General features: G+C 39.2%; 7 protein-coding genes and 1 pseudogene across 9 annotated transcripts; 4 read left to right on the top strand and 4 right to left on the bottom strand.

The window, feature by feature from the left end:
• The first annotated feature begins 2 nt into the window (after nt 1-2).
• FRS4 (FAR1-related sequence 4) lies at nt 3-4106 on the top strand. Its single transcript, XM_088249269.1, has 4 exons — nt 3-194; nt 315-2617; nt 2771-2820; nt 3666-4106. The coding sequence occupies exons 2-4, from the start codon at nt 448-450 to the stop codon at nt 3795-3797; spliced, it is 2352 nt and encodes a 783-aa protein (XP_088105395.1). The 5' UTR covers nt 3-194; nt 315-447; the 3' UTR covers nt 3798-4106.
• Nucleotides 4107-4707: 601 nt separating this feature from the next.
• On the top strand, nt 4708-6359 carry LOC110758620 (inositol-tetrakisphosphate 1-kinase 2). Its single transcript, XM_021960524.2, has one exon. The coding sequence runs from the start codon at nt 4886-4888 to the stop codon at nt 6047-6049; it is 1164 nt and encodes a 387-aa protein (XP_021816216.2). The 5' UTR covers nt 4708-4885; the 3' UTR covers nt 6050-6359.
• Nucleotides 6360-7590: 1231 nt separating this feature from the next.
• On the bottom strand, nt 7591-9107 carry LOC110758588 (uncharacterized). The gene is made up of 2 exons (XM_021960483.2): nt 8800-9107; nt 7591-8683 (listed from the first exon to the last, which is right to left on the bottom strand). Exons 1-2 carry the CDS (start codon nt 9081-9083, stop codon nt 7591-7593), a joined length of 1377 nt encoding a protein of 458 aa, XP_021816175.2. The 5' UTR covers nt 9084-9107.
• Nucleotides 9108-11687: 2580 nt separating this feature from the next.
• On the top strand, nt 11688-12542 carry LOC110758613 (norbelladine synthase-like). Its single transcript, XM_021960517.2, has 2 exons — nt 11688-11950; nt 12095-12542. Exons 1-2 carry the CDS (start codon nt 11764-11766, stop codon nt 12412-12414), a joined length of 507 nt encoding a protein of 168 aa, XP_021816209.2. The 5' UTR covers nt 11688-11763; the 3' UTR covers nt 12415-12542.
• A 630-nt stretch (nt 12543-13172) lies between these two features.
• On the bottom strand, nt 13173-14709 carry LOC110758574 (protein EXORDIUM-like 1 pseudogene; annotated as a pseudogene).
• Nucleotides 14710-15701: 992 nt separating this feature from the next.
• LOC110758579 (Acyl-CoA N-acyltransferases (NAT) superfamily protein) lies at nt 15702-19104 on the bottom strand. Of its 2 annotated transcripts, none has more exons than XM_021960474.2 (8): nt 18825-19104; nt 18565-18640; nt 17996-18059; nt 17339-17563; nt 17107-17251; nt 16600-16699; nt 16281-16509; nt 15702-16129 (listed from the first exon to the last, which is right to left on the bottom strand). In XM_021960474.2, the coding sequence occupies exons 4-8, from the start codon at nt 17527-17529 to the stop codon at nt 15943-15945; spliced, it is 852 nt and encodes a 283-aa protein (XP_021816166.1). In that variant the 5' UTR covers nt 17530-17563; nt 17996-18059; nt 18565-18640; nt 18825-19104; the 3' UTR covers nt 15702-15942. The 2 variants fall into 2 exon arrangements, with proteins under 2 accessions (XP_021816166.1, XP_021816167.1); XM_021960475.2 differs by having other exon boundaries at nt 18565-18636.
• A 405-nt stretch (nt 19105-19509) lies between these two features.
• SYP21 (syntaxin of plants 21) lies at nt 19510-22452 on the bottom strand. 2 transcript variants are annotated; one of them, XM_088247993.1, is made up of 7 exons: nt 21990-22452; nt 21534-21621; nt 21047-21186; nt 20746-20820; nt 20290-20447; nt 20079-20179; nt 19510-19862 (listed from the first exon to the last, which is right to left on the bottom strand). In XM_088247993.1, the coding sequence occupies exons 1-7, from the start codon at nt 22238-22240 to the stop codon at nt 19797-19799; spliced, it is 879 nt and encodes a 292-aa protein (XP_088104119.1). In that variant the 5' UTR covers nt 22241-22452; the 3' UTR covers nt 19510-19796. The 2 variants fall into 2 exon arrangements, with proteins under 2 accessions (XP_088104119.1, XP_088104118.1); XM_088247992.1 differs by having other exon boundaries at nt 21528-21621; nt 21990-22451.
• Nucleotides 22453-22655: 203 nt separating this feature from the next.
• Nucleotides 22656-25631, top strand: BPA1 (binding partner of acd11 1). Its single transcript, XM_021960514.2, has 5 exons — nt 22656-22816; nt 23164-23267; nt 23385-23460; nt 23589-23675; nt 23767-25631. Exons 1-5 carry the CDS (start codon nt 22664-22666, stop codon nt 24283-24285), a joined length of 939 nt encoding a protein of 312 aa, XP_021816206.2. The 5' UTR covers nt 22656-22663; the 3' UTR covers nt 24286-25631.
• The last annotated feature ends 628 nt before the right edge of the window (nt 25632-26259 follow it).

Below are 26259 nucleotides of genomic sequence, written 5' to 3'. Positions count from 1 at the left end.
TTGTTTTAAAAAATTGAAAGGAAAAAAAAAAAAAGTAAAAAATCCCAAAGGAAAGGGGCTGCTCGCCTGAATGAGAAATTGGCGAAGAAGAAGAAGAGGGAAGAAGGAGGGCTTATCATCTCTTCCATGTTCAAAGTTTTGAAACCCTAGCTAGCTCAAGTCCAGTGGATCTCATCTCTCTAGCAATAAGCAAAGTGAGTGAGTAGCAGTATATTCTTTCATCATCTCTGTGTGTTTGCTTCCACTTTCTTCTTAACTTTAGGGTTACTGATCACTTCCTATTTGGTACATCTCTTCATCTACTTGAGAATCAGATAACTAGTAAAATTCTTGCTCGCACGTTTGTACACACCATTGTATCATATCATATCCTGCATCAGGCTGCCTTGGTAATGGGAACACCGAGCCAAATTTTTAATTTATTTCCATGGGAGAAGCTTGTGTTCAATGTTTATGGGACCTATGAAAACCTTTAGACCCTTTGCGAGCGCTTTTGAAGGTGAAGTGCATGGTGGATGCAGAGTGGATTTGAATTTTCCCACAACCCTCATGGATTCTAATACCCTCACCCTCACGGCCACTTCAACTCTAGAGCCTCATGATGCCATGGAGTTTGAATCCCATGAAGCCGCATATACATTTTACAAAGCATATGCCAAGTCTGTGGGCTTCGGCACTGCTAAGTTGAGCAGTCGTCGGTCTAGAGCATCCAAGGAATTCATTGATGCCAAATTTTCATGCATTAGATATGGCAATAAGCAACAGTCTGATGATGCCATTAATCCTCGACCTTCTCCGAAAATTGGTTGCAAGGCAAGCATGCATGTGAAGCGCAGGCCAAATGGTAATTGGTATGTCTATAGTTTCGTAAAGGAGCACAACCATGAGCTCTTACCAGCTCAAGCACATTTCTTTCGCAGCCACAGAAATACAGACCCGCTTAACAATGATGTTAGAATACGGAGACGGAAGAATTTAGCTGCAGTATCCAGCCTCTTCAGTGCCTATCAAAATGTTGACTGTTTAGAGAGTTACTTGAGAAATCAGCATGACAAGGGACGGAGTTTGGTTTTAGAAGCAGGGGATGCTCAAGTGCTACTTGAATATTTTATTTGCATGCAGGAAGAGAATCCAAAATTCTTCTATGCAGTTGATCTAAATGAAGAGCATAGGTTGAGAAATGTGTTCTGGGTTGATGCCAAAGGAATGGAAGATTACACTAACTTCAATGATGTTGTTTTCTTTGACACCACATACTTCACTAACAAGTATAAAATACCCTTGGTTCTTTTTATAGGAGTGAACCATCATATTCAACCCACATTACTTGGCTGTGCCTTGATTGCAGACGAGACAGTTTATACTTTTGTCTGGCTAATGCAAACCTGGTTTATAGCAATGGGGGAACAGGCTCCACGAGTAATACTGACCGACCAGAACAACGCCATCAAAGCAGCTATTGCAGCAGTATTTCCAGGCACAAGCCATTGCTTTTGTTTATGGCATATAATGGAGAAGATACATAGGCACCTCGAGTTTTTGAGCATGTGGCATGATAGTTTTGTGGGAAAATTTAATAAGTGTATTTTTAAGTCCTGGTCAGAACAACAATTTGAAAAGAGATGGTGGAAACTACTTGATAGATTTAATCTCAGGGAGGTTGAATGGATGCAGTCCTTGTATGAAGATCGTACTCATTGGGTGCCTACTTTCATGAGAGATATATCCTTTGCTGGGCTGTCTCCAACTTCACGGTCAGAAAGTCTCAACTCTTCGTTTGACAAATATATTCAAGGGGAAACTTCACTGCGTGAGTTTATGGAAAGATACAGAGTAATTCTTGAAGATAGGTATGAAGAGGAAGCAAAATCAAATTTTGATGCTTGGCATGAAACACCCGAGTTGAAGTCTCCATCACCTTTTGAGAAACAAATGTCACTAGTGTACACGCACGAGGTTTTCAAAAACTTCCAAGTTGAGGTTCTGGGTGCAGCTGCTTGTCATCTTAAGAAAGAAAATGAAGATGGCATGTCGACAACGTACAGTGTAAAAGACTTTGAAGACAATCAGAATTATGTAGTGGAGTGGAATGAATCAAAATCAGATATATATTGTTCTTGCCACTCATTTGAATATAAAGGCTATCTGTGTAGACATGCTATTGTTGTTCTTCAAATGTCTGGTGTTTTCACAATCCCTTCCAAATATATATTGCAACGATGGACAAATGCTGCTATGAGCAGGCATGCCATTGGCGAAAGATTGGATGAGGTTCAGTCTAAAGTCCGTCGTTACAATGATTTATGTCGACGAGCTATAATACTGGGTGAGGAAGGGTCACTATCTCAAGAGAGTTATGATGTAGCATTATGTGCAATAAAAGAAGCTTTGAAGCAATGTGCAAGTTTGAACAACGTTGTTGAGAACAATGCAAAACCTAATGACCCAGCAATACATGGTATTTGCGGTGTTGATGAAGAGAATCAATGCAGCACAGCATCTGGTGACAAGTTGTTTGGTCCTAAAGTGAGTAATGCCAACAAGACTCCTAGAAGAGCTGGGTCCGGGAAGGAGGTGGCTAGGAATGAGAACACTGCAAGCAAGAAAGGAAAGGTACCTGATGGTGACAGTTTATATATGGTCAATTTTTGTTTATTTTTATTTTTATTTTCATTTGAAATATAGTTTTGAATCTGATACATGAATGAGTCATGTAATTTGAAAGAAAACTACTGATGGTTTAGGTTTGCTTAATTGGCATAACAGGTACCTCAGCTGGAAGCTACGAGTGTTGGAACACAAGACGGCTTTCACCAAATGGTATGTCATGCTTTCATCCTAATAGTAGTTTAGTTATGGGTGATTGCTTCCTTTTCTGATTTAATTTGGATGTAGTAAATTGTGGGTAATTTTAATAGAGGTATTCCTAAATATGGGTCCGCTCTGAAAACTGATGATTTTTGAAGATTGTGGTCTTTCCAATCAAGAGATTTCACTGTGCCAAAAACAAGATAACATTAATACTGGACATGGATTTGATAAGGGGCCATGATCTAATTGTGAGCATAATTTAAATCACGGATCTAATACTGCTTGCATAAGTTAGAAGTGAGGATGGCAGAATTTCACTGACCATCATGGATTCCTGACATGCTTTGATAAATTGATTTGAGAATACTTGATTCTGTAGCCTTTTGTAGATATACCAACAGGTTGAGGAAAACCTTTTGAACCCAATGGGTTATTAACTTATTGAACAGTGCTTATGTTTATGCTATGTGAAATATATGTATCCTTTTCTTAGATGGTGGATGTTTGAGGTGAAGATTTTGAACTTGATGGGTTACTGAACAATGCTTATATGCATGTTAAGTGTAACATATTTTTTTTCATTTTATAACTAGTAGATAGTTGAATCAAAATTGAATGATCATGGACACCGATAATTTTGATTTGAAGATATCATTATACGTGTGAAGCATTTTTCTGTGAGGCAGTTAACTGCAAGTATGGTTTAGTGTGAGAGAATTCCCTACGTGTGTAACATTTGTAAGTTGAAAATATCAAATGCTGATCGCTAAGGTGAGATTTTGTGTTGAACTTGTAATTTTGGGAAAAAGAAAATTGAGCAAAATAGAGTAATAGATGCGTGTTACATGTGGCAGCAACTCCCTGACACAAGAGCGATGCAGTTGCGGAACGCGGTGCCGTCGACAATGTTTCAAAATGTTGCATCAGCAGCACAGTTCCATAATGTGGTATCAACACATGTGCATGAGAATCATCTCCCTCAATGACTCAAACTTTACCTTGTCCGTTAAAAGAGTGATGCATGTACAGGCGAACTGCTGAAGGAAGGACTGTAGTATAACTCAGGTGCTATTGATGGTAAATTTTTAGTTGTGCAACATTTGGATTTCAATTGATTACGTTACGCCCACCTCACCTAAAATGAGAAATATTTGGGAAAAGAAGGAGAAGAAAAAGTTGATTTATTTGTCTCATTTTGTGTGGGGAATGATTAGGCACCTAAACCAGGCAATGTTATAATGAACAACACTAATCCGATTCCAAGTCCAATTGAAACCACGTGTTTTGACAGGAAATTGAACTCCTTTATGCTATTTGCATCTCACGCCCCAACTGGACTCGGGAGAGATTTATATATTATTTCATTAGGGATTGTGTTATTATTTCATTAGAAGAAGGCGTGACATATGATATGAGATTGCATTATAAACAAGGAAAAGAAGAATAAAACATTTTTCTTTCTTATGGATTCCTCTTTTCATAGTCAATCTCAGAGATATGTTTTTATTAACGTACGTTTGGCTGGTTGGTTGGCCTAACTTGTTTCCGTAATGGAATTTGAGGAGAGAAAGTTACTAGTCTAGTATAGTATTAGTATGTATGTATGGCCAAACTGGCAAGCAGGTTATTATGATTCTAGATTTGTTTTAGAATCTGTGTGGACGGGAGCTACTAATAGTCAATGGTGAGGGGTAACTATGGATGTGAACTTTCATATTAGCCACACGATTCATCTGAATAGTAATTTCACTTAAGTTTAATAAAATAATCGCTTGACTATAAAATTTCACCTAATACCGCCACCCAGCCTTGAATGAGTATGGTCATGCCTAAAAGCCTTCTTTAAAAGAGAAACAGAATCTCTGAGTCGCCCAGCCCAGCCCAGGACAGGACAGGACTGGACCACTTTCCTTTTTCTTTCTTCTCATTCAACTCTTTATTCTATTGGCATCCGATTCGGATTCCCTTCGATGGTTGACCGTCGAAGTCGACCCGAACCGAACCCACCATATAACCTAGGAGAAAGGAAGGAAGACACGCAGATAGACAGACAGAAAGAAAGAGCAAAAGGAAAATGAAAATATCATCATCAGACGCAGCAGCAGGCCAACGCTTCCGCATCGGGTACGCCTTTGCACCCAAGAAAGAGCAGAGCTTCATCCAGCCCTCTCTCCTCGACCATGCCTCCCAAAATGGCATTGATTTCGTCCCAATTTCAATAACCGACTCCTTGTCGGAGGAGGAGGCGGCTGAGGCCTTGATCCAACAAGGCCCATTCCACTGCATCATCCACAAGCTCTACGGCCACCGCTGGAACCACCAGTTGAAGCAATACTCCTCCAAGTATCCACAAACTCTCATACTTGACCCGCCCGACTCCATTGAGCGCCTCCACAACAGGGTCTCCATGCTCCAAGTCGTCAGCGCCCTCAAATTGAATTCCCAATTTAACATCTCTGTCTCTGTGCCTAAACAGGTGGTGCTTCAAAACCCCCAGTCGCCTGATTCTATTCATAATAATACTATTGATGGTGCGGTGGAGTTTCCGGTGATTGCCAAGCCCTTGCTGGCCAATGGCAGCGCCAAGTCGCATGAGATGTGTTTGGTTTTTGACCCCAAGGGCTTGCAGACTCTTCTTCTCACTACTACTACTACTACTACTACTAGTGCTAGTACCCAACCCATTTTGCTTCAACAGTTTGTGAACCACGGCGAGGTCGTCTTCAAGGTTTACGTCATTGGCGAATACGTCCAGTGCGTCAAGCGGAGCTCCTTGCCCGATATTTCGGAGCAGCAGCTGACCGCATTGGAAGGGCAAGTGTTGCCGTTTTCGCAGATATCGAATTCCCCTCAACCTCAGGAGGGGGATGAACATGGTCTGGGTCTGGCTCATGATCCTCATGAAATGCCTCCTTCTGACTTTGTGGAGGAGCTGGCCAGGGGGATACGCCTCGGCCTCAAACTCAACTTCTTTAACTTTGATGTGATTCGGGATTCTGGGAACCCTCACTCCTATTTTGTCATTGACATCAATTACTTTCCTGGCTATGCCAAGTTGCCCTCCTATGAGCAGATGTTGACCAACTTTCTGTTGGCTCTTCTTAACACTCCAACCCAAAAGGACCACCAGCTGGAACCAGCAACAACTGAGGAGGAGGAGGAGGAGGAGGAGGAGGAGTCTGATCACGACCACTTAGGAGACAGAGGAGGAGGAGGAGATGCTTCCCTCCTACCCTAACTCTTGAATTGCTCTTGAATTGATCATTGAGCTAACAGAGCCAGTGCTGCTATTATGGTTCATAGGGCTTCGGCTTTCTTCTGATTTCATATATAGTGCAGTGGAGGGCATTATGTTATATGGTATGGCTATGGGTGATATTTGGATACTTAGACTGTTTGTTTTGTTTGAGTCAAGACTCAGTCAGTAATAATGTTTGATCAGTAGCAGCAGCTGTACTGTCTGCATATGGAGAGTTACTTGTAAGTTGTAAGTTGTAACCAACCAAGGCACAAATAATCAATTGCAATGTTTCAATTTCAATGCACAAGTAGAAGCGTTCGTTACAATAAGCATTACCCAAGTTGCGAAATAAGTCCATTAATGTTAGTACAAGTCATCTTTAAATGGGGGATCTCAAACGGGAATTTAAAATAATTGGTATAGACAAATTCACATTAATAGGATTTTGACCAACACAACTCTAAATTCCCCAACTTTTCGCAAATAACAAAGACAATCCAAATTATTAATCGTATATAAGGGTAGGCCAAGAGGAAAATGATACAAAATCAGACGTATTAATAAACTAGAAGCTGGCGAGTATTTGAATATATTTAAAAAGTTTAACTGCGCAACTATACTCTTTAAATATAATATATTCTAATATTTAAAGTCAAGGGGCTATACTATTTAGATATAATAAATTCAAATGTTTTTAAATAGTATAGTCGAACAATGAGAAAATTAAATAATGGGCCGTGACCCATAATAATATAAGCCATTGAGGTTTGTACCAATTTGTATTCCCGCCGATAATGGGCCGTTGCCCATCGGAAATAGCTTTTAAGTAAACAAATCTCAACCAGGAGGATAAAGTGTCAAAGTCTCTGTATTAAACAATCACGTTAAAGTATGATGGGTCTCGTTTGATTGTCATGCCCATGAGCCATGACAATGACATGCATCACAACTCTGTGCAAAATGGAAAAAGCCCGAAAAAAAGGACATGCGTAACAACTTAGGTTGGAAATGGAATCTATACGTATTTGGCAAGGGTAGGTAGGTTAGTTACTTTGAAAGGTCAACAATATGGCGGAGTTCCTTGTTGGGCAAGGTTTTAACTAATTGGGATTTCTGATCAAATTGCTTATATATTCTTCTTTATTTTTATTTTTATTTTTTAAATTAAATTAAATGAATGTCACCTTCTTTATTATTTAAGCATTTCTCTTCTTGTATATTATTAATACTATGAAAAGAAAAGAGGCCTTGGGTATTTTTGTCTTGTGAATGTCCACGTACGTTACGTTAGAGATGTTTGACATGAGTTTGTCCGAGATCAACGGTCAAAGCTCCCACATTTTCACTTGAAGATGGCCATGTCATTGCCATGGGTCTTTTTGGCTTGTCAATTTCGTGTTCCAAACGAGCTCCTTTGGAAAATTGTTCAAAGAAAAGAAAAGAAAAGAAATATATATATTACATGATCAACATGAATGAAACTATCAACCTCATGGCTACCTAATAATGGTAACTTATTGATTTGATCTACAGTAGTATTAATTAATGGAGATATCGTGTCTGAAATCAAACTGAGAGACCTCTTCTACGAGATTGGCCATGTCTGCCAAGATGATGTCTTTCCAGTAGGAGTGATTTGTTGCTTCGTCGTCGTGATCCATAAGATCAGGAGGATTCCCCCAAGCTTCAAAGGTGGTTGAATAAGTAGTATTTGAGATGTTGTTTTCCACAGTGGGATTGGCAGCGGAACTTTCGGGAGAGGGTGCAGCTGAGCTGACCAAAAGTGGTAATTGATCATGATCATCTCTTGGAGTTGCATATGATGATGAGCTACCTCCAAGCTTAAGCTGCTGGCTACGATCTCTGTTGTTGTTGTTGTTGTTGCTGTTGGTACAAATCTTGTTTGATCCAGTAGTACTAGAGAAGAAGGGTGCATGATGATCATATCCCAATAATTTATCAGATACCAGGCGTGTACGTGGGGGCTGGCTATGATCAAGATCATGAACAGCTTTGAGTAGGCCTGAAATGTTTGAACTTAAGTTGGACGGCTGAGCACTAGCATGAGTGGGATTTTGTGGAACAAAACCAATTGGGGCGCCGCCGTTGCCAAAACCTTGGAGATGAGGAGAATAATTATTATGATTAATATTGACTCTTGAATATTCATGATCAATATGATCATGAACTGATGATGATGAATACGATGGCAAAAGATAATTAAAAGCTGCTTCCACATTTGGAGTGCTAGTGCTGCTTAGGAGTTGTTGTACTAGTATGTTTCGCAGGACTTGGATTTTGACGTCGGAGTAGTGGAGCTTCATGAGATCAGCATTATTATTAATGCCCCATGGATTCATATTCATCATCAAATTATTATTAGCCAAGCTGCTGCATGTGCCAGAAGAAGAAGAAGAAGAAGCAAGCAACTGCGGTGCCAAACTGGAGAGAATATGATTGATCATGAGATAGTACAGTTGATGAATATTATCACTATTATTAGCTGTGACTGGCCTATGGTTAACAGGATCGATGCCCATTTGGAGCAACTTTTTCTTCAAATGGGTATTCCAAAAGTTCTTGATTTCGTTATCCGTCCTTCCTGGAAGATTATTAGCTATGGCCGACCATCTGCGTTTTGAATTAATTATAAATTTTTATGTACTTAAAACCTTTATATATAGATAGAGAGATGAAAATAAGAAGCAAAAGAAGTTTATATAGAGAGACTAGCTATATATACGTACTTGTTTCCAACAAAAGCATGGAGGTTGATGATGGTTTGCTCTTCTTCCTGGGAGAAGTTTCCCCTCTTGATATCAGGCCTGAGATAGTTGGTCCATCTGAGCCTGCAACTCTTTCCGCACCTGTTCAAGCCTGCAAGCTGGGGCAGAGCTCTCCAACTCCCATGCCCATATCTTTTTATGTATTCCACCAGCTTTTCATCCTCCTCCGGTGTCCATGGCCCTTTCTTTACTAAGCTGCTCTTTTCATCATAACAACCTGATGCTGAAGCTGATCTCCCCATCATTAATCAAATAAAATCAACAACTTTTACTTCTGCACCAAAATAAAAAGTTAGGAAACTAAATAAAGGAATAATATGAAAGTATATATATCTCTGGCTATAGTTCAATTAGCCCAGCAAGCTAGCTTGCTTGATCATAAACAAATATATACGAGTTAAGTAGCAAAAACAAGATGTCGAGACAAATATGTTATAATATTCAAACCTTGGAGTAGATGTATAATTAATTGTGAGCCTAGCAGCTTGGTGATTAATATTATAACATGTACAGGGAGTATATATAGTACTGTGTGACTGTGTCTGTGTGGATGGATGCATGCATGCATGATGATGTCTTGAAATAACAAAGCTCTCTGAATCGTGATTATTGGGAAAGGGAAAGAAAAAAAGCAAAAAAGATAGCTTGACATTGCATCCCTTCTGTTTCTTCATGAATCGATCATGAGATGGTATAAGAGAAAGATTTTCATACAACAAGGATAGCACTTTTTACTACTGAATCTGAATGCATGTTTTATATTTTTAAACTATAATTTCCATATTGACATTATTCTACTGAATTGATTCAAAAGTCAAAAGTAAGTAAAACTTATATTCAAGCAAGTAACGTTTTGTAATAAGTAAGGTATTGTACAAAAAAAAAGGTGAGCCGTTTAATTCAACTATCCGCTGCCTTTTTCAGAGCAACCATAACCTTTGTTTGACACTCATGACATAGACTCATAGCATGCATGCTCTTGCAGATGCTATGAATTGTAACTACTTACGCTAAAGAAGAAGATCAGATCCATAGAGAGAAAGGATTTGTTGGAATAAATAATAATAATAAAAAACCAATAAAAGAAGAAGAAGAAGAGAGAGAAGGGCCGGCATATTTTTCTTACTGATGTTATTTCTGAAGTAACGGTAAGAATGTTCCGTAACGCTATGGCCTACTAGCTAGCAAAGGTTAAAAGCAAATCCGGGGCAATGCATCATGCATGCAGTAACATTTAAACATTTTGGGAGGTATGAAAATTCATCCCGGCAAGGTAAAGCCTCGTCTTGGTATAAGTAAGTATAATATTGACATTAGTGAATGAATCTTGTCTTGTGGATATACAACTACGTATACATATATATACTGTGAGTCTGTGAGGATGGAGTCAAACAAAACAGATTTTGCTCAAAATATCAAGTTTGCGAATGGGAATAAATAAAGCATTCTTTAGTTAGCTTAATTGACACAAGTAGATATACTATCATGAGTTATGTTGGTCACATATATTACTAGTTTCCTTCTTCTGAAATACAATAAAGCTTTCTTCATTATCCACTTCTACTTTCCAATTTCCAAATCATGCCATTTTGCTTATTCAATCCATATTTATCTTTAACACTTCCAATTGGAAATGTAATATTCCTTTCCTACCTTCAAAATGAAAAACAACACCATCCAAGACAATAATGGCCCATAGAATTCTAAAAAACTTACTTGTAACAGAAATATCATTGTTTTGCTATTCCCGATCAATAACACAATGACACATGAAAAAACTATCATATATATCATTGCGTTGTTTGCCGACCCGGAATAGCAAAAGAATTTGCTTTCGACTGTTTGGATGCTTGCAAATTGCAATAGCCCATAGATGACATACGCTTGCGTTGCCGTTATATATATATATATATATATATATCAATCAACTTGCCTTTATTATATGTAAGTACAGAATATTGAGGGATCTTAATTACCAAAACTCAGAGAATGTTGTTGTTGTGGCATATTCGTATTCGGTGGACAGCTGAACGTCCATGTTGTGACATGAGCTCATGACGACGGGACGGCCTTGCTGCTGTATAAAGCAAGCATCCCTTGCTGCTTTATAAAGCATCTTCTTAACTTGGTCTTTGGGGCCGATCGAATACAGTGCAATGCATAGAGAGAGAGAGAGAGAGAGAGAGAGAGAGACTCATCTCTGTCCTTACTCCTTTAAATATATTATGACTGGTTGGTCTCTGAGACTGAGAGCATATATTATATTATATATTATATACATATCTTTATATTAACACAGGACAGTACCCCCCAAAAGGAAAACATAAAATATTTATGTTTATGCTGCTGAAAGAGAATATGAAGAGAAAAAAGATACTGAACTGATCCTCGCAAAAAGATAAAATAATAATAATAAACGTTGAAATAAAAGAAAAAGTACTCAATTAGTGTAGTTGTAATTAGCTATGCAAACCTAGCTATGGCGAATACTGCAATCTGTTTTGTTGTTTAGTTGAGCATGTATTATATTATATATGTTCGATAAAACACATTACATGCCGGCCGGCTGCACATTAAAAAATATAGTTATCTTTGTTTTGGGGTAGAGAGAGAGAGAGAGAGAGAGAGAGAGAGAGAGAGTAGCCTAGTATATACGTATATTATATATGAACTCGCCGATGTCTTCTAGACTAGTATATATATATATATTTACAGCAGGTTTAGGCATCTTGTGGCGTGTGCATATTGACACATATTCTGTGATAAGAGACCTTGTCGTTTTTACCTTGTAATTTATCACACGTGGCACACAGTCACACACACATATAAAGAAACCATCAGCAAGCAAGCAGAGCAATTAATATCAGGGAAAATTAAGAGAGAAATTAAGCAAGCTAGCTAGGTACCTAGACTAGAGATCATCAAATGGCGATTGGGCAAGTTTTGCATGAGTTGGAAGTGAAAGTGTCTGCAAGCGAAGCATGGGATCTCTACGGCTCACTTGAACTGGCAAAATTCGTGGAACAAGCACTTCCAAATCTGATTGAAAAAGTTGAACTCATACAAGGTGATGGAGGGGTTGGCACTATTCTCAAATTAACATTTGCATCTGGTAATAATTCCTTGCTTTTTATTTATTTATTATTTATGACAAGGCAGGGTCTGGCGGCAATTAATATATGTTTATAATTGCAAAACTTGTTGTTTGCTGAATTAATAATGCATTTTAAATTGTTTTGATTGGACTACTGGGCAGGGTCTGGTGTGCATATGGAAAAGTTCACAAAAGTGGATCATGAAAAGCGGGTCAAGGAAGTAGAGGTGATTGAAGGTGGACTTTTGGAGCTTGGATTGAGCCTTTACAGAGTTCGCTTCGAAATCATTGAGAAAGTAGAAGCTGATTATTCCTCCTCCTCCTGCTGCATCATCAAAACCACAATTGAGTTTGATGTCAAGGAAGACGCTGCTCCCAACACCTCCTCCCTTGTGTCTATCGATCCCTTCAAAAACATTGCAGAGGTCGCGAAGAGCCATCTCCTCAACAAACAATCTCTACCTCTACCCAGGCTCACTTAGCTTTGTATTTTCCTATCTCATTCTATCCATATGCATATTTTACTTATAATTCAACTTTTTAGTTTTCAACTTTTGTATTATTGATGTCATAACTCGCCTGCAACAATAAAAAATTCTCAATTGACCAATCATTTGTAAACAAGCCGAGAAGGCAGCCCAATGACATGACAACAGGCTCAGAAGACGGCACAATAACGTGAAATCAGACCGAGAAGAAGGAACAATAACGTGAACTCATGCCCATATGGCAACCCAATAACGTGAAATCATGCCCATAAGGCGACCCAATAGTGTGAAATCATGCCCATAAGACGATCAAGAAGTCGACCCGATAACATGAAATGAGACCCATAAGTACGCCTAAAGGTCGGCCCAGTAACTTTAAATCAGGCCCAGAAGTCGTCCGGAACAAACTTATAAAGAAAACTATTGGGCGTAGGGGTGGGCACAATTTTGGGTCAACTTGATCACACTGAGTTGGATTGGGTTGGTTTAAAAACGAACGGGTTTTGGGTTCAAAAAATCATAAAACGTTATATACATGTTGGAATCAAAACTTAAAAGTAGATTTAATTTTGAGTTACTGACTAAACCGCCCAATCCAATTACAAAAAGTTTAGGTTGAGTTGGAGTGGCTTAATAATGAACAGTCTTGGGTCCAAAAAATCATAAATCATTATATATCGAGTTGGGAATAAAACCAACCCAACCCAACCCATGCCCACCCCTAATTGGGCTTTCGAGCAAATTAATAAAGGTACTTAAGAACATTAGTAATTAATGAAGAGATAATTAGATTACAAAATCTCAATTTCATTGTCTGAAAATTATAAGACATGACGTCATGCATAGCACGATGACGAGGGGTCATGTCAATGGAGACAAAAAAGATAAACAAAAAGGGAAAATTACATGGATGAAGCATTGCTATAAGGATTATTTTCCGCATCAATCCAGCAGCATGAATGCATGGGGGCCGGTGAGCTGCTGTAAAACTGGAAAACTGGTTTTGATTTTAAGTTGTTATTGTTATATATTTATGACGAGCACATTTGGGTTAACTTACAGTTACAGGGCGGTCCAGCAGTTGTTGGTGCGTGGGTTCCACACGGAGGGGAGCATGAACTTCATACCCTTCTCTCCAATGGCATTGTAGGATCCACCCGAAGCGGTGTCGAGCTCAAGCTTTCCGGTCTGGCCAGGGACTGCGCCACTTCCGAAGATGTTATCGCAGGCGGTGCCGGCCTCGATGGGGTCGTCCTTGGGTCCGGGTTTGAAGAATCCGGTATTGAAGGGGTTGGTGACTGCAGCAGCCAAGCCGGAGGCGAAGTTGATGAGCATGGCATCAATGCCGGCGTTTCCGTTGGGGGGCTTCACGGTGACCTGGGTTGGAACGCCGTAGTCGAGCCTGTTGAAGGGCCAGGCACAAGCTCCGGGGCACTCGATTTCGGGGTTGCCGACGATGAGATAGGGTTTGTTATCAACCAAGCCGTGCTCGTAACATTTGCCTCTGCACAGCCCTGTCACCGTCACTTGGCTCCCCGTGAAGAGTACGACAAGAGTGTTGGGCTTCCCGGAGTCGGCCTTCTTGAACAGGGAGTTGATGAAGTCAATGGTCAACACCTTCCCCACTGTGTACTTGTCGTCAGTCTGCTGAGTGCCCACTTTGATCCGGAGTCTTGGTGGGGTAGCGGTGGGGTCCAGGCCGGGCTTATTGGTGAATAGTTGGTAGGCCTCGACAATGTCCCACCACCTGTGCACGGCGGCTATGTGGTCGTTCTCGGTGTTCTCGAGGGACCTGAGGAAACTCCGGACGACGTTCTTTTGTTCGGCCGTGAACTGACCGTAAAATAGGATGGAGAGGTTGATGTCCCCGGTGAGCAGAGGCCCTCCGTGGTATATGATGCCTTTCCCAGCTTCAGGAACAGGAACGCCGCCAACCCCAGGAGCACTACCAGCAGCTGGAATAGGATTAGGAGGAATCACAGGATTAGGATTAGGAGGAATCACAGGATTAGGATTAGGAATTCCACCGCCAACTGGATTTGGATTAGGTTTAGGAACATTTGGAGCTACACCACCTCCTTTAGGCCCACCACCTCCTTTAGGCCCACCACCTTTTCCTCCTTTATGCCTACCACCGCCTCCTTTATGCCCACCACCTTTTTGTGCACGTCCTCCTCCTTTGGCCTTATTGGCCAAAACCAAACTAGGCATTGTAATATCCAGGAGGAGTATAAGGCAGAGCGCCAGAGCGGCAAGGCGCTGGCTACTTCCCATCAATGAGGCAGCCATTTTCTTACTTTTCACTCTATTTTCTTGATACAATGAGAAGGAGGATTCTCTATCCTTTTATTATTTCTTTTTTGTTTTGTTTTGTATTTTTCAAATTTAAATTTATTCCTCTTCTTTTCTTTTTTCTTTTTGATTTCTGCATCTGACTCTTACCCTATTTATATATGGCAGTCGCGCCTAAGAAGATGAGGCGCCCCACAAATCAAGGCCATGCATATGCATATGCATGCAACTCTCCCTCTCATTATCTTAATTAACGGACACACCACAAGACTAGATCACATGACCTAGTTTTGTACCTGGCAGACAATCAAAGCCTTTCGATTCAGATCAAGACGCTCTCTATATTTGGTTAGGTTAGGAGAAGACGTAGTCAACTCAAAAATGAATCTTGAATTTTTTTTTTTTTTGGATGAGATCGAAGGGTGTCCACCGACGACAGTAGTGACTAATCCCTTTCGCCGCGGGAGCTCTTCAAAGGAGGTAAACAGCTGGCCACGAAATGCGCTCCATTCCCATAGGCGGGGATCGAACCCCCAACCACATGGTTAAGGAATGAGGTGAGTTACCACCACATCACATCTCATGGTTAAAAATGAATCTTGATTCTTTTCTTGGGCCTCCCTCCCTCATATATTGAAATTTGAATGATATTATAAAATTCAAAGAAAAAAGAATCAAAGCATTATAAATAAATAAATATGTAGCTAGGCTAGTTAATTAGTGAGTTGTGTGAATTCGCATTTATGCGGTTAAAAATGCTAATTCCAATTGTAACCCCAATATTTGAAGTCTGGTGGCACTGCTACTAGCTAGCTTCGGTCTTCGGTCTCCGGATTTAAGGTTTAGGGTTTAGGGTTTACGTTTGGATTTCGGAGGAGGAGGAGGATTACTAGCTCGTTGTGCTTTGTTCTTGGTGTATGTATGTTACATATAATTAGATTCCAAAGGCAAAAGAATAAAATATAAAAGAACAAACAAACAGGTACAAGTTACAACAACACAACACCGTTTATTCCATTCAATGCATGAAAATTAAAATGGATGGTAATGTAAAAGTAATTATAAGATGGTATGTGCCATGGTTAAACACAAGAAATAGGGTAGGTAGGTATACAATACCAATACAATGGATTGCTAATTAAGTAATTAATACTTGTGCTGCTCATCTCTCCCAGTCTGTCTCTCTGTTGATCCAAATTCCAAGCCCTCTAATATAAACAAACAAACAAATCAAACACACTCATACCCTGTACACTCCGTTGTCAGGTTTCTCCTGCTTTGTGTTGTCGATATAAGGCAATGCGTTTCTTTACATTTCCCCCATTTTGAGACCTTCCTGTCTTCCTTCTTTCGTAGCCTTGCAAACACAGACTTAAGCCCATTCCTCATCAAATTCAGCGTCCCTGTAACAAGCTCTCTGCAACATCAAATATTAATTGTTAAATTACCATAAGTGTGTCTAATCTATAATGACCCACAGAACAGAATCTCATGATCCCATAATCAACATGTTCAGAAAATAATATGGAATATCAGAATCAACCAAAAATGAAGGGTGTTGTACTTACAATGGTGAACAAGGAGATCGGCCACCATTTACATAGTAAACAAACAGATACGAATCATAATGCTGACCATTGATCAAGTAAAAGCCTTGCAACCTTCTTACACACATGAATGACATTTTCTTGTACAAATGGATTGCCGCATTATTGTAAGAAATGACATGCAAGTAAATTCCTCGGCAGGTTGGAATACTTGAGGCATATTTTATGACCTCACGAATAAGTGCTGAAGCTGCAAGTCCAAGGAGAAACAAATTATATATATGGTCATATAGTGAAACAAAGTCTTAGAATTCATATCAAACAAGAGACAAACTCTTACCTATGCCAAGATTTCTGAAAGATTCTACAACTCCCAGTGTCAGAATGTAGATTAATGTCTGATCTGATTTTGACGGTTCGTAACTGAGCAGATCCCCTATCTACAGGGCCAACGTTTTGTACATAAAAGAGTGAGGGCAACTCAGGAAATTTAATAATAAAAAGAAAATTGCAGCAAACCTATACTTTCTTATACTAGCAATATCTTGAATGTCAACCTCTGTAAGTACTCACAAGTTCCATGGTTTCAATTAAAACAGAAAGACCAAATAATAACCACAATAACTTTTTTTAATCAACCCTTTCCTTATTACCAATCTGCTACTGGTGTTTCAAAAGTTGCTAGCTAGCTATCAATGACTTATAGGACCAAATACAGAAAATTTATACCAAAGACCTAGGATCCAATCCTTTCTCCATTATGGTTTTATGATTGAGGGAATTAGTGCTGGTTCCTCCCTACAGATGCATACAGGAAGAAAGAATGCTAGAAATATAGAGGACCCACCTCACTTTCTTTGGCAAGAACAATTCGGGCGGTTACAAATCCAATAAGTTCATCACTTTGACCATTTGGACGACTTCGATCAACAGCTGCCCATGATACAATATCATGTCCATTGACTACATTTTGAAAAAACTCAGCCTCATACCTGAGATTGACAAAATCTTTAGTGAGGAAGCTGTGTTACGATAGCAAAGAACATACCCACGAGAAAGTATCAAATGACATTACGTACCGAATGGGAAATAAATCAGCATGGATTTGCTCCAAGATCTCAAGGTCAGACGGTTGTATAGGCCTGTAGGATATGGTTGGACGACAGGAAGGTTTTGGGTTCACCATTGGGATTGTGCGGTCAATCCCCTGCAAATATTTGATATACTTGGAGAATTTGCACATGAATTTCTCCTTCCATTTATGCCACATCAGCCACAAAAGCCATGCAGTAGTTTCTGTCAAGCTGTAAGAGAAATGATGCCATACAATAATTTCCATATTGACAAATCATAAATAAACAAAGCAACAGAACATTCACAAATTTTGGAAGCCTGATGTGTCTATGAAGCCCACAAACTGATGAAGATTAGCATCTTCATTGAGTGATAACGAGATATGTTCAAGTATCCAGTTAGATATGAAATAAAGAAAGTTGAAAATGACTAATATCCTCTACTCTCTGTCCTCTATTAATGGCATCTGGGCAGTTGTTTTGAACTTTCAAAAATCATTAGGTTGCTTCAGAATTGAACTTAGAGGTTATTAGCCTGACCTGGTAACTGCAAGGACATTTTTTCCCAAGATAAAAAGGCACAAGGTCCATTACAGATCCGATATGTTTACGCACAGTTAAGGGAATAGAGGTGAAATAGAGTTTTGTACTTGAAGTATTTACCTCGACTGACGCTTTCCTTGACAATGAATGGGCAAATTAGAGTATCCGACTCTTCAAACGTGGCCTGCAGAGTCAACTAGGAATGTCATTTTTATTTTACCAATAAATAAAGTCTCGAGGCTAATTCCATCTAAGAAAACACAGGGTTTAGAAGAGATAATACAGGATCGTGGGTATATCAAGTTCAACAGAATGAACAAGATATATTTAGAATTAAGAACATGACATGATACTAATTAGGTGGGAGAAAAATAGATGGTTCATCACACGTTCTCTGCCCCAAACCATATTATTACTTATGGGTTTAGCTCACAAGCCATGCACGTCTTCTTCCTACTGGTATCAAGTCCATGGTGATTCGCTTTGCAAATTGTAACACATGCCGAGTTGAAGTTTCTGATGAATTCAAATCTAATGCATGATTTTGTATGAACTCCAATGTAATTGACTAATTGGCAAATTGTATAATGGTCTAATTGAATTGAATCCATGAATGGGAACAGCTTGTCAAAAGAACAACGAGAGAGAGAGAGAGAGAGAGAGAGAGAGAGAGAGAGAGAGCAACTTACACGCACAAGGCGACAAGAAAAGCTCAATTCTGGCAGTGCATCAAAATTTCCGGATAAGATCAAATGTCATCACTAACTGAGAGCAAAGTGCAAAGACAGAGAAATTACCAACCAATTGAATTCTAACAACCACATCTTGATTCCCCATAAAAATAATATTTAATACAAGAAGAATTTGATAGCTTTGAGCGCACACACAAAAACAGTGTTTTGAATTTGATAGCAAACAGAAACCCAGCTGAGATCTCAGACCGCTTTACCTTGGTGGGTGGATGAGATAGATAGGAATTGAAAAACGATGGGGAGTTTCAGTTTTTCTCTGTAAAACTACAAGCTTGTTGCCAATCCCATGCCTCTCTCGGAATCGCTTCGTTGGGTTTGGGTTGGGAACTTGGGATACCGGTGATTTGGAATCTTATTATGCTTTCGTGCCACTGACTTCTCTCTCCCTCTCTCTTTCTGAGTAGCCTACTCCCAGCGCTCAAGTAAGGTAACATCCAAGACCAAGACTTTGGTGTCTGTGTCTTTCAGGAACCAATAAAAATAAAAGGACATATTGCTAGTTTCTTTATTCTTTTCTTGGGCTAAATATGATGATTCATGTTGTTGCCATTCTTGAGTTTCTTGGGCTGAAGCTTGGAATGGGCTGCTTTAGTTTTGTTTGAGACGTGTCCAAACGCGCCTTAAGGTTTTCCTTTAGTTTTTTTTGTCTCCTGTCCTGGGTAGATTGTTTCTCCATCCACCTCCACCACGCAAGAAAAGAAGGAAAGAAAATAAAACAAAGGCAGCATCTTATTCTTTGTTAAAGCAAGTGTCCTGCTACGGTCTATTATTATCATTAGGCAAACCAATTATTTTTTATTATTTTCTAAAAATCTTGATCAACTACTTTTTACTCTGTTTGGATGATATAAAAAATCACGATACAGATACAGTACAGATGAGTAGAGATGCAAAGAATTTCGAAACTTTGATAAATAAAAAATTACATGTGTTTTTTGTGTGTCCCTTGGAGAGGGAGGGTTGTAGATTCCACATATACTACTAACTGTGTATATTTACATACGAGGATGATGGCCGCCACATCAAGAGCCCTAGAGAGGTGAGTCATTTGGTAAACATAAAAGACCAAAAGCTCAAGTTGAAGTTGAAGTTGAAGTTGAAGTTGTAGGAAGGAAACACCACCAACGACTTAGAAGATCATTACTTTGAGAGCATCAAGAAATCACTGCTCAAGCGACCACAACTATAATGACAATGATTAGGATGATTCCAAAAATCACCAACAGCAAACAGGTCTGCATGCACAAATAATGAATACATCATCAATTCCTTCTTCAGGGAAAGGAAAGAAAAATTAAGAGTTATATATCTCAAATAAAAAACTTTCGTTAAATCACTAGTCAGTCAGTCATGTCACAGATGAATCAATCCCGCTAAACTTAAGGTGAAATTGTGTTCCTGATAAAATGGGAGACAGTTTGAAGAAACCCATGTGTTGAAGGAAAAATTACCAGAGATGAATTAGATCTTTGGATCTTCGATGCTTTCACAAGTTGGGAGGTGGCTTGCACAGTTGCAGTATGAGAGTTCTCAATGTTAGAGCCAATATCATCTGAAAATAACACATGTACAGCACCATTCAAAGTACGGCACACAAAATCCAAATGACTCAACGTATACCAATTCAATTTTTGAATAACAACTAACGGGCATTGGACTAACCGATTATAGCTCCTTGATCATGGACCAGGACAGCTAGATCTTTGAAAATCTCATTAACCTCACTGATCTGTTGTTGAATTTCTTGGATCCCTTGCTCCCTTTCTTCAATAATAGCTTCATTGAATGCGATCTCATTGTCCGCCAGTAAAACCTCTTGTCTGCATACAACAGATTCAATCTTATAACTTAAATCAATGAAGCTAAATTGCATCATTCAAGGCACTCAACCTCAAAGGCAATAATTAATTTGAGAGGCATGTCCCAATTACTCAAAAACCTTCCTTAGTTAGATTTAGGTTGACTAAGCCAATACAGACTGAGAAAATCACTACACAAAGTTTAGTGGTGGGCCTGGAGGCAAATTCTGTGACACCCGAATAACAAGAAGCTGCAAACACATTCTCAATAGTTACTACAAAGAGCTGCCAATTTATGGATGTATATTTGTTTGCCCACCTTCTTGATTCTAGCAGAAGAGCTTGCTGTTTGGAACTCGTAGTTGAACTCATCTCCTGCTCATGGGCAAGATAACTGCACAATATGATGAAAGGCGTATATGAGTAAAAGGTGTAAATAAAAGAGAGATAATTAGCACCTATACATATTATCACAATCTCTGGGAGACTACTAGCATTTGCAATTATAGTTTAATCATTAAGAACAATTATGTCAACTTAGACACAAGTTTACATTTTACAGAAAATTTAATGCTTCTGTAAAGTGTGTCCGGTGTTCCTTTCGGTATCAACTAATTTACCTGGATGGCAGAACGTCTTTGGGAACAAAAGGAGCATATGTTGTTTCCCTTTCAGCTGCAAGCCTCTGAGCCTTCTGAAATTCTTTAAGAACCGCCTGGAAATCCTTTGCAAGCTTAGCATCAGCAATCTTCTTGACAACCTGCATTTTGAAAAGCGTCCCTGAAAGGTGAGAACCCCCAACTCCACTGACCACAAGAGGAAGCATACACTGGATATATACATATAATAACCCAGGGCTAATTCATTCAGAAATGATAAAGGAATCACAACCCTATGAAGCCAATAAAAATATATAGAGCGGAAGAATAGAACCAGATCACCACACACACTACACTGAGAGTAGTTAATTTTCCCTTTTTCTTTTCTTGTTTCGATTCAGGGGATGGGAATGTCTCAGAATGCCCCATACACAAAGTTAGGCGTAGTGAAAATATTGAACTCCTACATAATTTAGAGAAGTATACTTGCATATGCACTTACACTAACTTGGGCATGCTGATCAGTTTCACTGGCTTGCTTAAGTTTGGCCGAAGTATCTTTCACCAACTCCCCAATATGTGCCCGTGACTTATGCCTGCCAGTAAAAAGTAGTCAATGAGTGATAATGCCATAAAAGAGGAAAGAAGGGCTTTCGTTTCCAAGTCGCAACCAAACAATTCGCATTTGCCAAAATACATATATACATATATGCATTAGCTGGAACAGCACAAACCAGACAACAAATTTCAATAGGCGGACTTTCTCTCAAATATATATAAACCCACCCACAATGTAGAAAACAGACAATTCGAGCACTTATAGCTCAATGTACAATCAATCAGTTAAGGCGCCAAAGTCTGAAATAGAACTAAATAAACAGGGAAAAGGAACTAGAAGTCGAATTAATCATTCATAATATAAAATAAAAAGAGAAAGAGAGAGGGAAAGAAGAGAAAAGCTCACAGCTTGTCACGGAGTTGAAGGGTGTCTCTAGGGGTGCCGAGGGAATTGACTAGGCGGAAAAAGGAGGAGACGGCGGTATTGATTTGGAAAATCCCAGCAGACACAGCCTGAGAAGGCTCGTAAAGATTTTGACTTTGATCTTGATCTTGATATTGATATGCTGCTCGTTGTCTTTGCTTCTGAATTGAATTCGAGTAAATGGGTTGTCGTTGTTGCTGCGGAGTAGCAGCCTCAAGATCTTGGAAACTCATTCTTTCTTCCTCTTTGTTCCTTGTGTTGTGCGGATTGATTGATGAAGAAGGAAGACTCTGTTTCTGCTAGTGTTCCTTCCTTGGGTTGCTTGGCTTATGGTGTTTGGTGGGTGAAGAGAACAAAGACAAGAGGGAAGTTTCGTTGGTTGAAACGTTCCTTGTAAGTGTCTCCTTCTTCGCAATTCAATTTCACCTGTACTTCAAACTTGAAACTAGAAAGAAAGGTCAAACTACGCTTTCCCTTCTCTTCCAATCCCAACCCAAACCCAACCCAACCCAAATTGCTAACGTCCATCCATACGACAATCTCAGAATCACAACAACTGTCGTACTGCCGTTGAAGGCTTTGCTAGTTAGTGGGCTTGTCATGGATAATAAGCCCAATTTATAATATTGGATTGGGCCTGGTTTTCAGTCCATTCAATGCATTTGACATCGGCGGTGCGGCTGTCCCTGATCCCAAATAACCGCCTTCCCTCTCCTCTCCTCCTCTGTTTCTTTCTTCTTCCTTGTTGGGACAGATTTGTTCTCTGCACAGTGCACATCATACCCAAACAGGCCTTGTATTTGATGGAGGTCAGTTCTCCACTCACTCTAATTCGTTCGTTTATCAGTTTTATTTTAATAACTATCCTTCTGAATTCTGATCCAAATTTGTTTATCTGCTTGCTTAAATATCGTTACCAAATCAAAACTGGTTTTGAATATTTGATCCCCCCCACTCTCTTCTTTGATGTTTATTGTGCCTTCTTCTACGTGTTTTTTTTTGTATTAAAATTACTATTCCACATGTTTCTTTTTAGTTTGAGTGTTTTTGGAAAACAATTTGGTCATTACTTCGTCACTGCATTTCCATGGTAATATGTATTCTCTGAGTCTGAGTTGGGATTTCATTACTTGCGGCTTTTTGTTCCTAATGGCAGATAAGGACAGTGAAAGTTAACAATGTCTCCCTGGGTGCAACGGAGAATGATTTAAAGGAATTCTTTTCCTTCTCCGGTGAAATCGAATACATTGAAATACAAGGGTTGGTTTTCTTTTCTTTCTCGTTTCGGGTTACTAATTAATTGAACAAGATAGTGGTTTCTAATATTTTGAGACACAGAAAGTTGATTTTGTTTTTTTTAATTTTATTTTATCTAAGGGACAACGAGAGGTCTCAGATTGCATATGTTACCTTCAAGAACCCCAAAGGGGCAGAAACTTCAGTGCTTCTTTCGGTGGGTTCACTTCTCACTGTTCTTGGCCTTTTTCCCTTGTTGTTTTAACTTATGATTGCTGATCAACCCATATTATAATAAGTTCTGAGTTTCGCTTTGATCTCATTTGATAAGCTTGTGTGTTTCAGGGAGCAACTATAGTTGATCAGTCCGTTACCATAGAACTGGCTCCAGATTACAAGCTTCCAGCTGCTGCAGATTCAGCACGTCCAACTGTAATATTATTTTCTAAGGGGCACCTTTTCTTTTAACAATATATATATTATACAATAGTTGTTTGTTTCTGACAATGTTCAATCTCCTCAGGCAACAGATAATGTAAGTTCTGGTGGTGCTCCCCAAACCGCAGAGGATGTTGTCAGCAGCATGCTAGCCAAAGGCTTTGTTTTGGGAAAAGATGCAATCAACAAGGCAAAGGCCTTTGATGAGAAACACCAGCTTACTTCAACTGCAACGGCCACAGTAACTTCTTTGGACCAAAAGATTGGTTTCACTGAGAAAATTAGTGCTGGCACAAGCATGGTAAATGATAAGGTGAGGGAAATGGATGAAAAGTTTCAGGTTTCTGAGAAGACCAAGAATGCGTTTTCAGCTGCAGAGCAAACGGTGAGCAGTGCTGGGTCTGCAATCATGAAAAACCGTTACATACTAACTGGGACGTCGTGGGTAACCGATGCGTATAACAGGGCAGCCAAGGCAGCAGGTGAAGTGGGGCAGAAGACCATGGATAAGGTTTCAGCAGAGGAAGAGGGTGGAAAGAAAGTGGAAGGCAATAGTACTACTCAGATCACTCAAGTACATTCTCCCAAGGATGCTACCCACTAAACTAATGTAAGTTCAATTCTTTTATGCGTGTTCTATTTGTGCTTTCGTATCAAGTTATTTATGTTAAGGCAATTTGTTCTTTAGGTAATTTACTAAAGCAATAAGGTTGTCGAATTGACATGTTTCTGTTCTTCCCTTTTCATTAAAAAATAAAAATTAGACATGTTTTTCCATCCTCAAATCATTTGTATTGTTGGAATAAGATGATTGAAAACTTAAACCTAAGATGACGAGACTGCATTTGTATTGTGTGTGAATCAGATGATTGAAAATGGGAGTGAGGATGAGAGTTTGAGAGAATATGAGAGGGGAGGATGAGAGGGATGAGTAACAAAAGTGAAAACAAAATCTTGAAAGTAAAAACAATTTGAAATAAATTTCAGTTTTTAGTTTTCGTTTTCACTTTTGTTACTCCTCCCTTCCATTCTCTCCTCTCATCTTCTCTCTCAAAATCCCATATCCAATCTCATTCTCACTTTCCATTCTCCTTTTTTCTCTCTATACTCTAGCAAAAAAATAAAAACAAAAAACAAAAATAAAAATAGTTATCAAACGGCCTTAACTTGTATTCGTTTTGGAATTTGATATCTCCAAGTACAGATGAATTTATCAAAAGTCGAGTTATTCTAGGCGAAAAAAAGAAAGAAAACCTCAATATGCTGATCCGGTGTATTCTCAGCCGTCAGATCTTTTCAAGGACATGAACGGCTAAGATGAATTAGTAAGGAATATCCCCAAACATAAAAGCGCTCCAAACAAAGAAGTTAGTTGAGGTTGAAGAATCGGAACCAACCAACGCGACCAAGTCTCAATTCTCAAACCCTAAACCTACCCCTCCCTACCCCTCATCACTCTACCATGGCCTCGTTCGACGCATTGTTCTTCATTCTTCGTCTTCTACATCAACACAATCCCAAACTTTAACCCTAATGCGAATGTGTTTCTACACATTCTTCTTCGCACCTGGATCTAGGGTTTCAATTTCGTCCCCGAAGATCCCCAGCCTTGTACGTCCTCTTAGATCGGATCGCTGGAGAAATTTTTGCTCGGTCTCGCGCTCCGAGATCTCGATTCGTCTTGTATTAGGTTTTCAGCTCCGACAAGGCTCTGACGAGTCGGCAGGTTGCCCCTACATATTTCTTCCCTAATTTCTTGCATTTATTTGAGTGATCTTTGAATCCAGTTTTGAGATCTAGTTGCATTTCGTGTTAATGATCTTTCTATTTACGTTGGATGTTTTGGATTTTTATTTTATATTTTCTGGGAATTGCATTTTGGATGCAAATCATAATTCCAAGACAATTGGTTGAGGGAATTTGAAGTTAGTTGTTGCCTGAGTCTAAGAAGCACGCCATTTGGATGTTGTTGTTGAACATTTTCTGTTGAAATTGAAAATTAAGTCAATGTAGGTTTGTCTATTAGGAACTGAAATTTCAGGTTGATACTTTACCATTTGGTTAGAAACTGAAACTCAGAGACATTAATTACTAAGTCTTGGATACCAGCAATGAAAATCAGATGCACCAAATTTCTTGTGTGTATCGATCAGGTCTTGTTACTTTAATTCCCTGTAGTTTTTAAGCTGCTATCAATTTGAGTAAAGCACACAAAGTATACCTGGAGTTTCCAGTATGGGTTGGGCAAAAAAAGGTGAAAAGCTCGCCTTTGGGGCTAGCTTTTCTCAAATTACATTAGCCACTACTGATGCTATAGAAAGAAACCTTGGGAACCTATATGCTGGAAGTTTGTCGTCTAAAACTTCATTATTTATAGGGTTTGCTGACTTTGAGATTTTTATTTTTGGTGTTCATTGTTTATTGTTCTTTTTCCTTCCTGATGGATTGTATATTTTTCCTTGTCGCATAATTTTGTCGTGCTTCTGTATATGTATTTTTTTTAATTTTTAAATGCTACATCTTCACAGCATACAGTAAATTACACACTTGTAGAGATACACCGACCGAAACATGTAGA

Source organism: Prunus avium, chromosome 2 (genome assembly GCF_965620075.1).
Source record: "Prunus avium chromosome 2, drPruAviu1.hap1.1, whole genome shotgun sequence".
NCBI lineage: Eukaryota > Viridiplantae > Streptophyta > Magnoliopsida > Rosales > Rosaceae > Prunus > Prunus avium.
Note: the sequence above shows the minus strand (reverse complement) of the source record. Positions and strands in the feature narration are given on the sequence as shown.

Coding starts and splice junctions, on each gene's coding strand:
- FRS4 (XM_088249269.1), top strand. CDS start 448: ATGTTTATGGGACCTATGAAAACCTTTAGACCCTTTGCGAGCGCTTTT. Junction 2,618..2,770: donor AAGCAAGAAAGGAAAGGTAC/CTGATGGTGACA, acceptor CATAACAGGTAC/CTCAGCTGGAAGCTACGAGT. Junction 2,821..3,665: donor AAGACGGCTTTCACCAAATG/GTATGTCATGCT, acceptor TACATGTGGCAG/CAACTCCCTGACACAAGAGC.
- LOC110758620 (XM_021960524.2), top strand. CDS start 4,886: ATGAAAATATCATCATCAGACGCAGCAGCAGGCCAACGCTTCCGCATC.
- LOC110758588 (XM_021960483.2), bottom strand. CDS start 9,083: ATGATGGGGAGATCAGCTTCAGCATCAGGTTGTTATGATGAAAAGAGC. Junction 8,684..8,799: donor CATGCTTTTGTTGGAAACAA/GTACGTATATAT, acceptor TTCAAAACGCAG/ATGGTCGGCCATAGCTAATA.
- LOC110758613 (XM_021960517.2), top strand. CDS start 11,764: ATGGCGATTGGGCAAGTTTTGCATGAGTTGGAAGTGAAAGTGTCTGCA. Junction 11,951..12,094: donor CAAATTAACATTTGCATCTG/GTAATAATTCCT, acceptor ACTACTGGGCAG/GGTCTGGTGTGCATATGGAA.
- LOC110758579 (XM_021960474.2), bottom strand. CDS start 17,529: ATGTGGCATAAATGGAAGGAGAAATTCATGTGCAAATTCTCCAAGTAT. Junction 17,252..17,338: donor GCTGATTTATTTCCCATTCG/GTACGTAATGTC, acceptor TGTCAATCTCAG/GTATGAGGCTGAGTTTTTTC. Junction 16,700..17,106: donor TTCTTGCCAAAGAAAGTGAG/GTGGGTCCTCTA, acceptor TTGGCCCTGTAG/ATAGGGGATCTGCTCAGTTA.
- SYP21 (XM_088247992.1), bottom strand. CDS start 22,240: ATGAGTTTCCAAGATCTTGAGGCTGCTACTCCGCAGCAACAACGACAA. Junction 20,448..20,745: donor CTTCTGCTAGAATCAAGAAG/GTGGGCAAACAA, acceptor TGTTGTATGCAG/ACAAGAGGTTTTACTGGCGG. Junction 20,180..20,289: donor TGATCAAGGAGCTATAATCG/GTTAGTCCAATG, acceptor TGTTATTTTCAG/ATGATATTGGCTCTAACATT.
- BPA1 (XM_021960514.2), top strand. CDS start 22,664: ATGCATTTGACATCGGCGGTGCGGCTGTCCCTGATCCCAAATAACCGC. Junction 23,268..23,384: donor GAATACATTGAAATACAAGG/GTTGGTTTTCTT, acceptor ATTTTATCTAAG/GGACAACGAGAGGTCTCAGA. Junction 23,461..23,588: donor AAACTTCAGTGCTTCTTTCG/GTGGGTTCACTT, acceptor TGTGTGTTTCAG/GGAGCAACTATAGTTGATCA.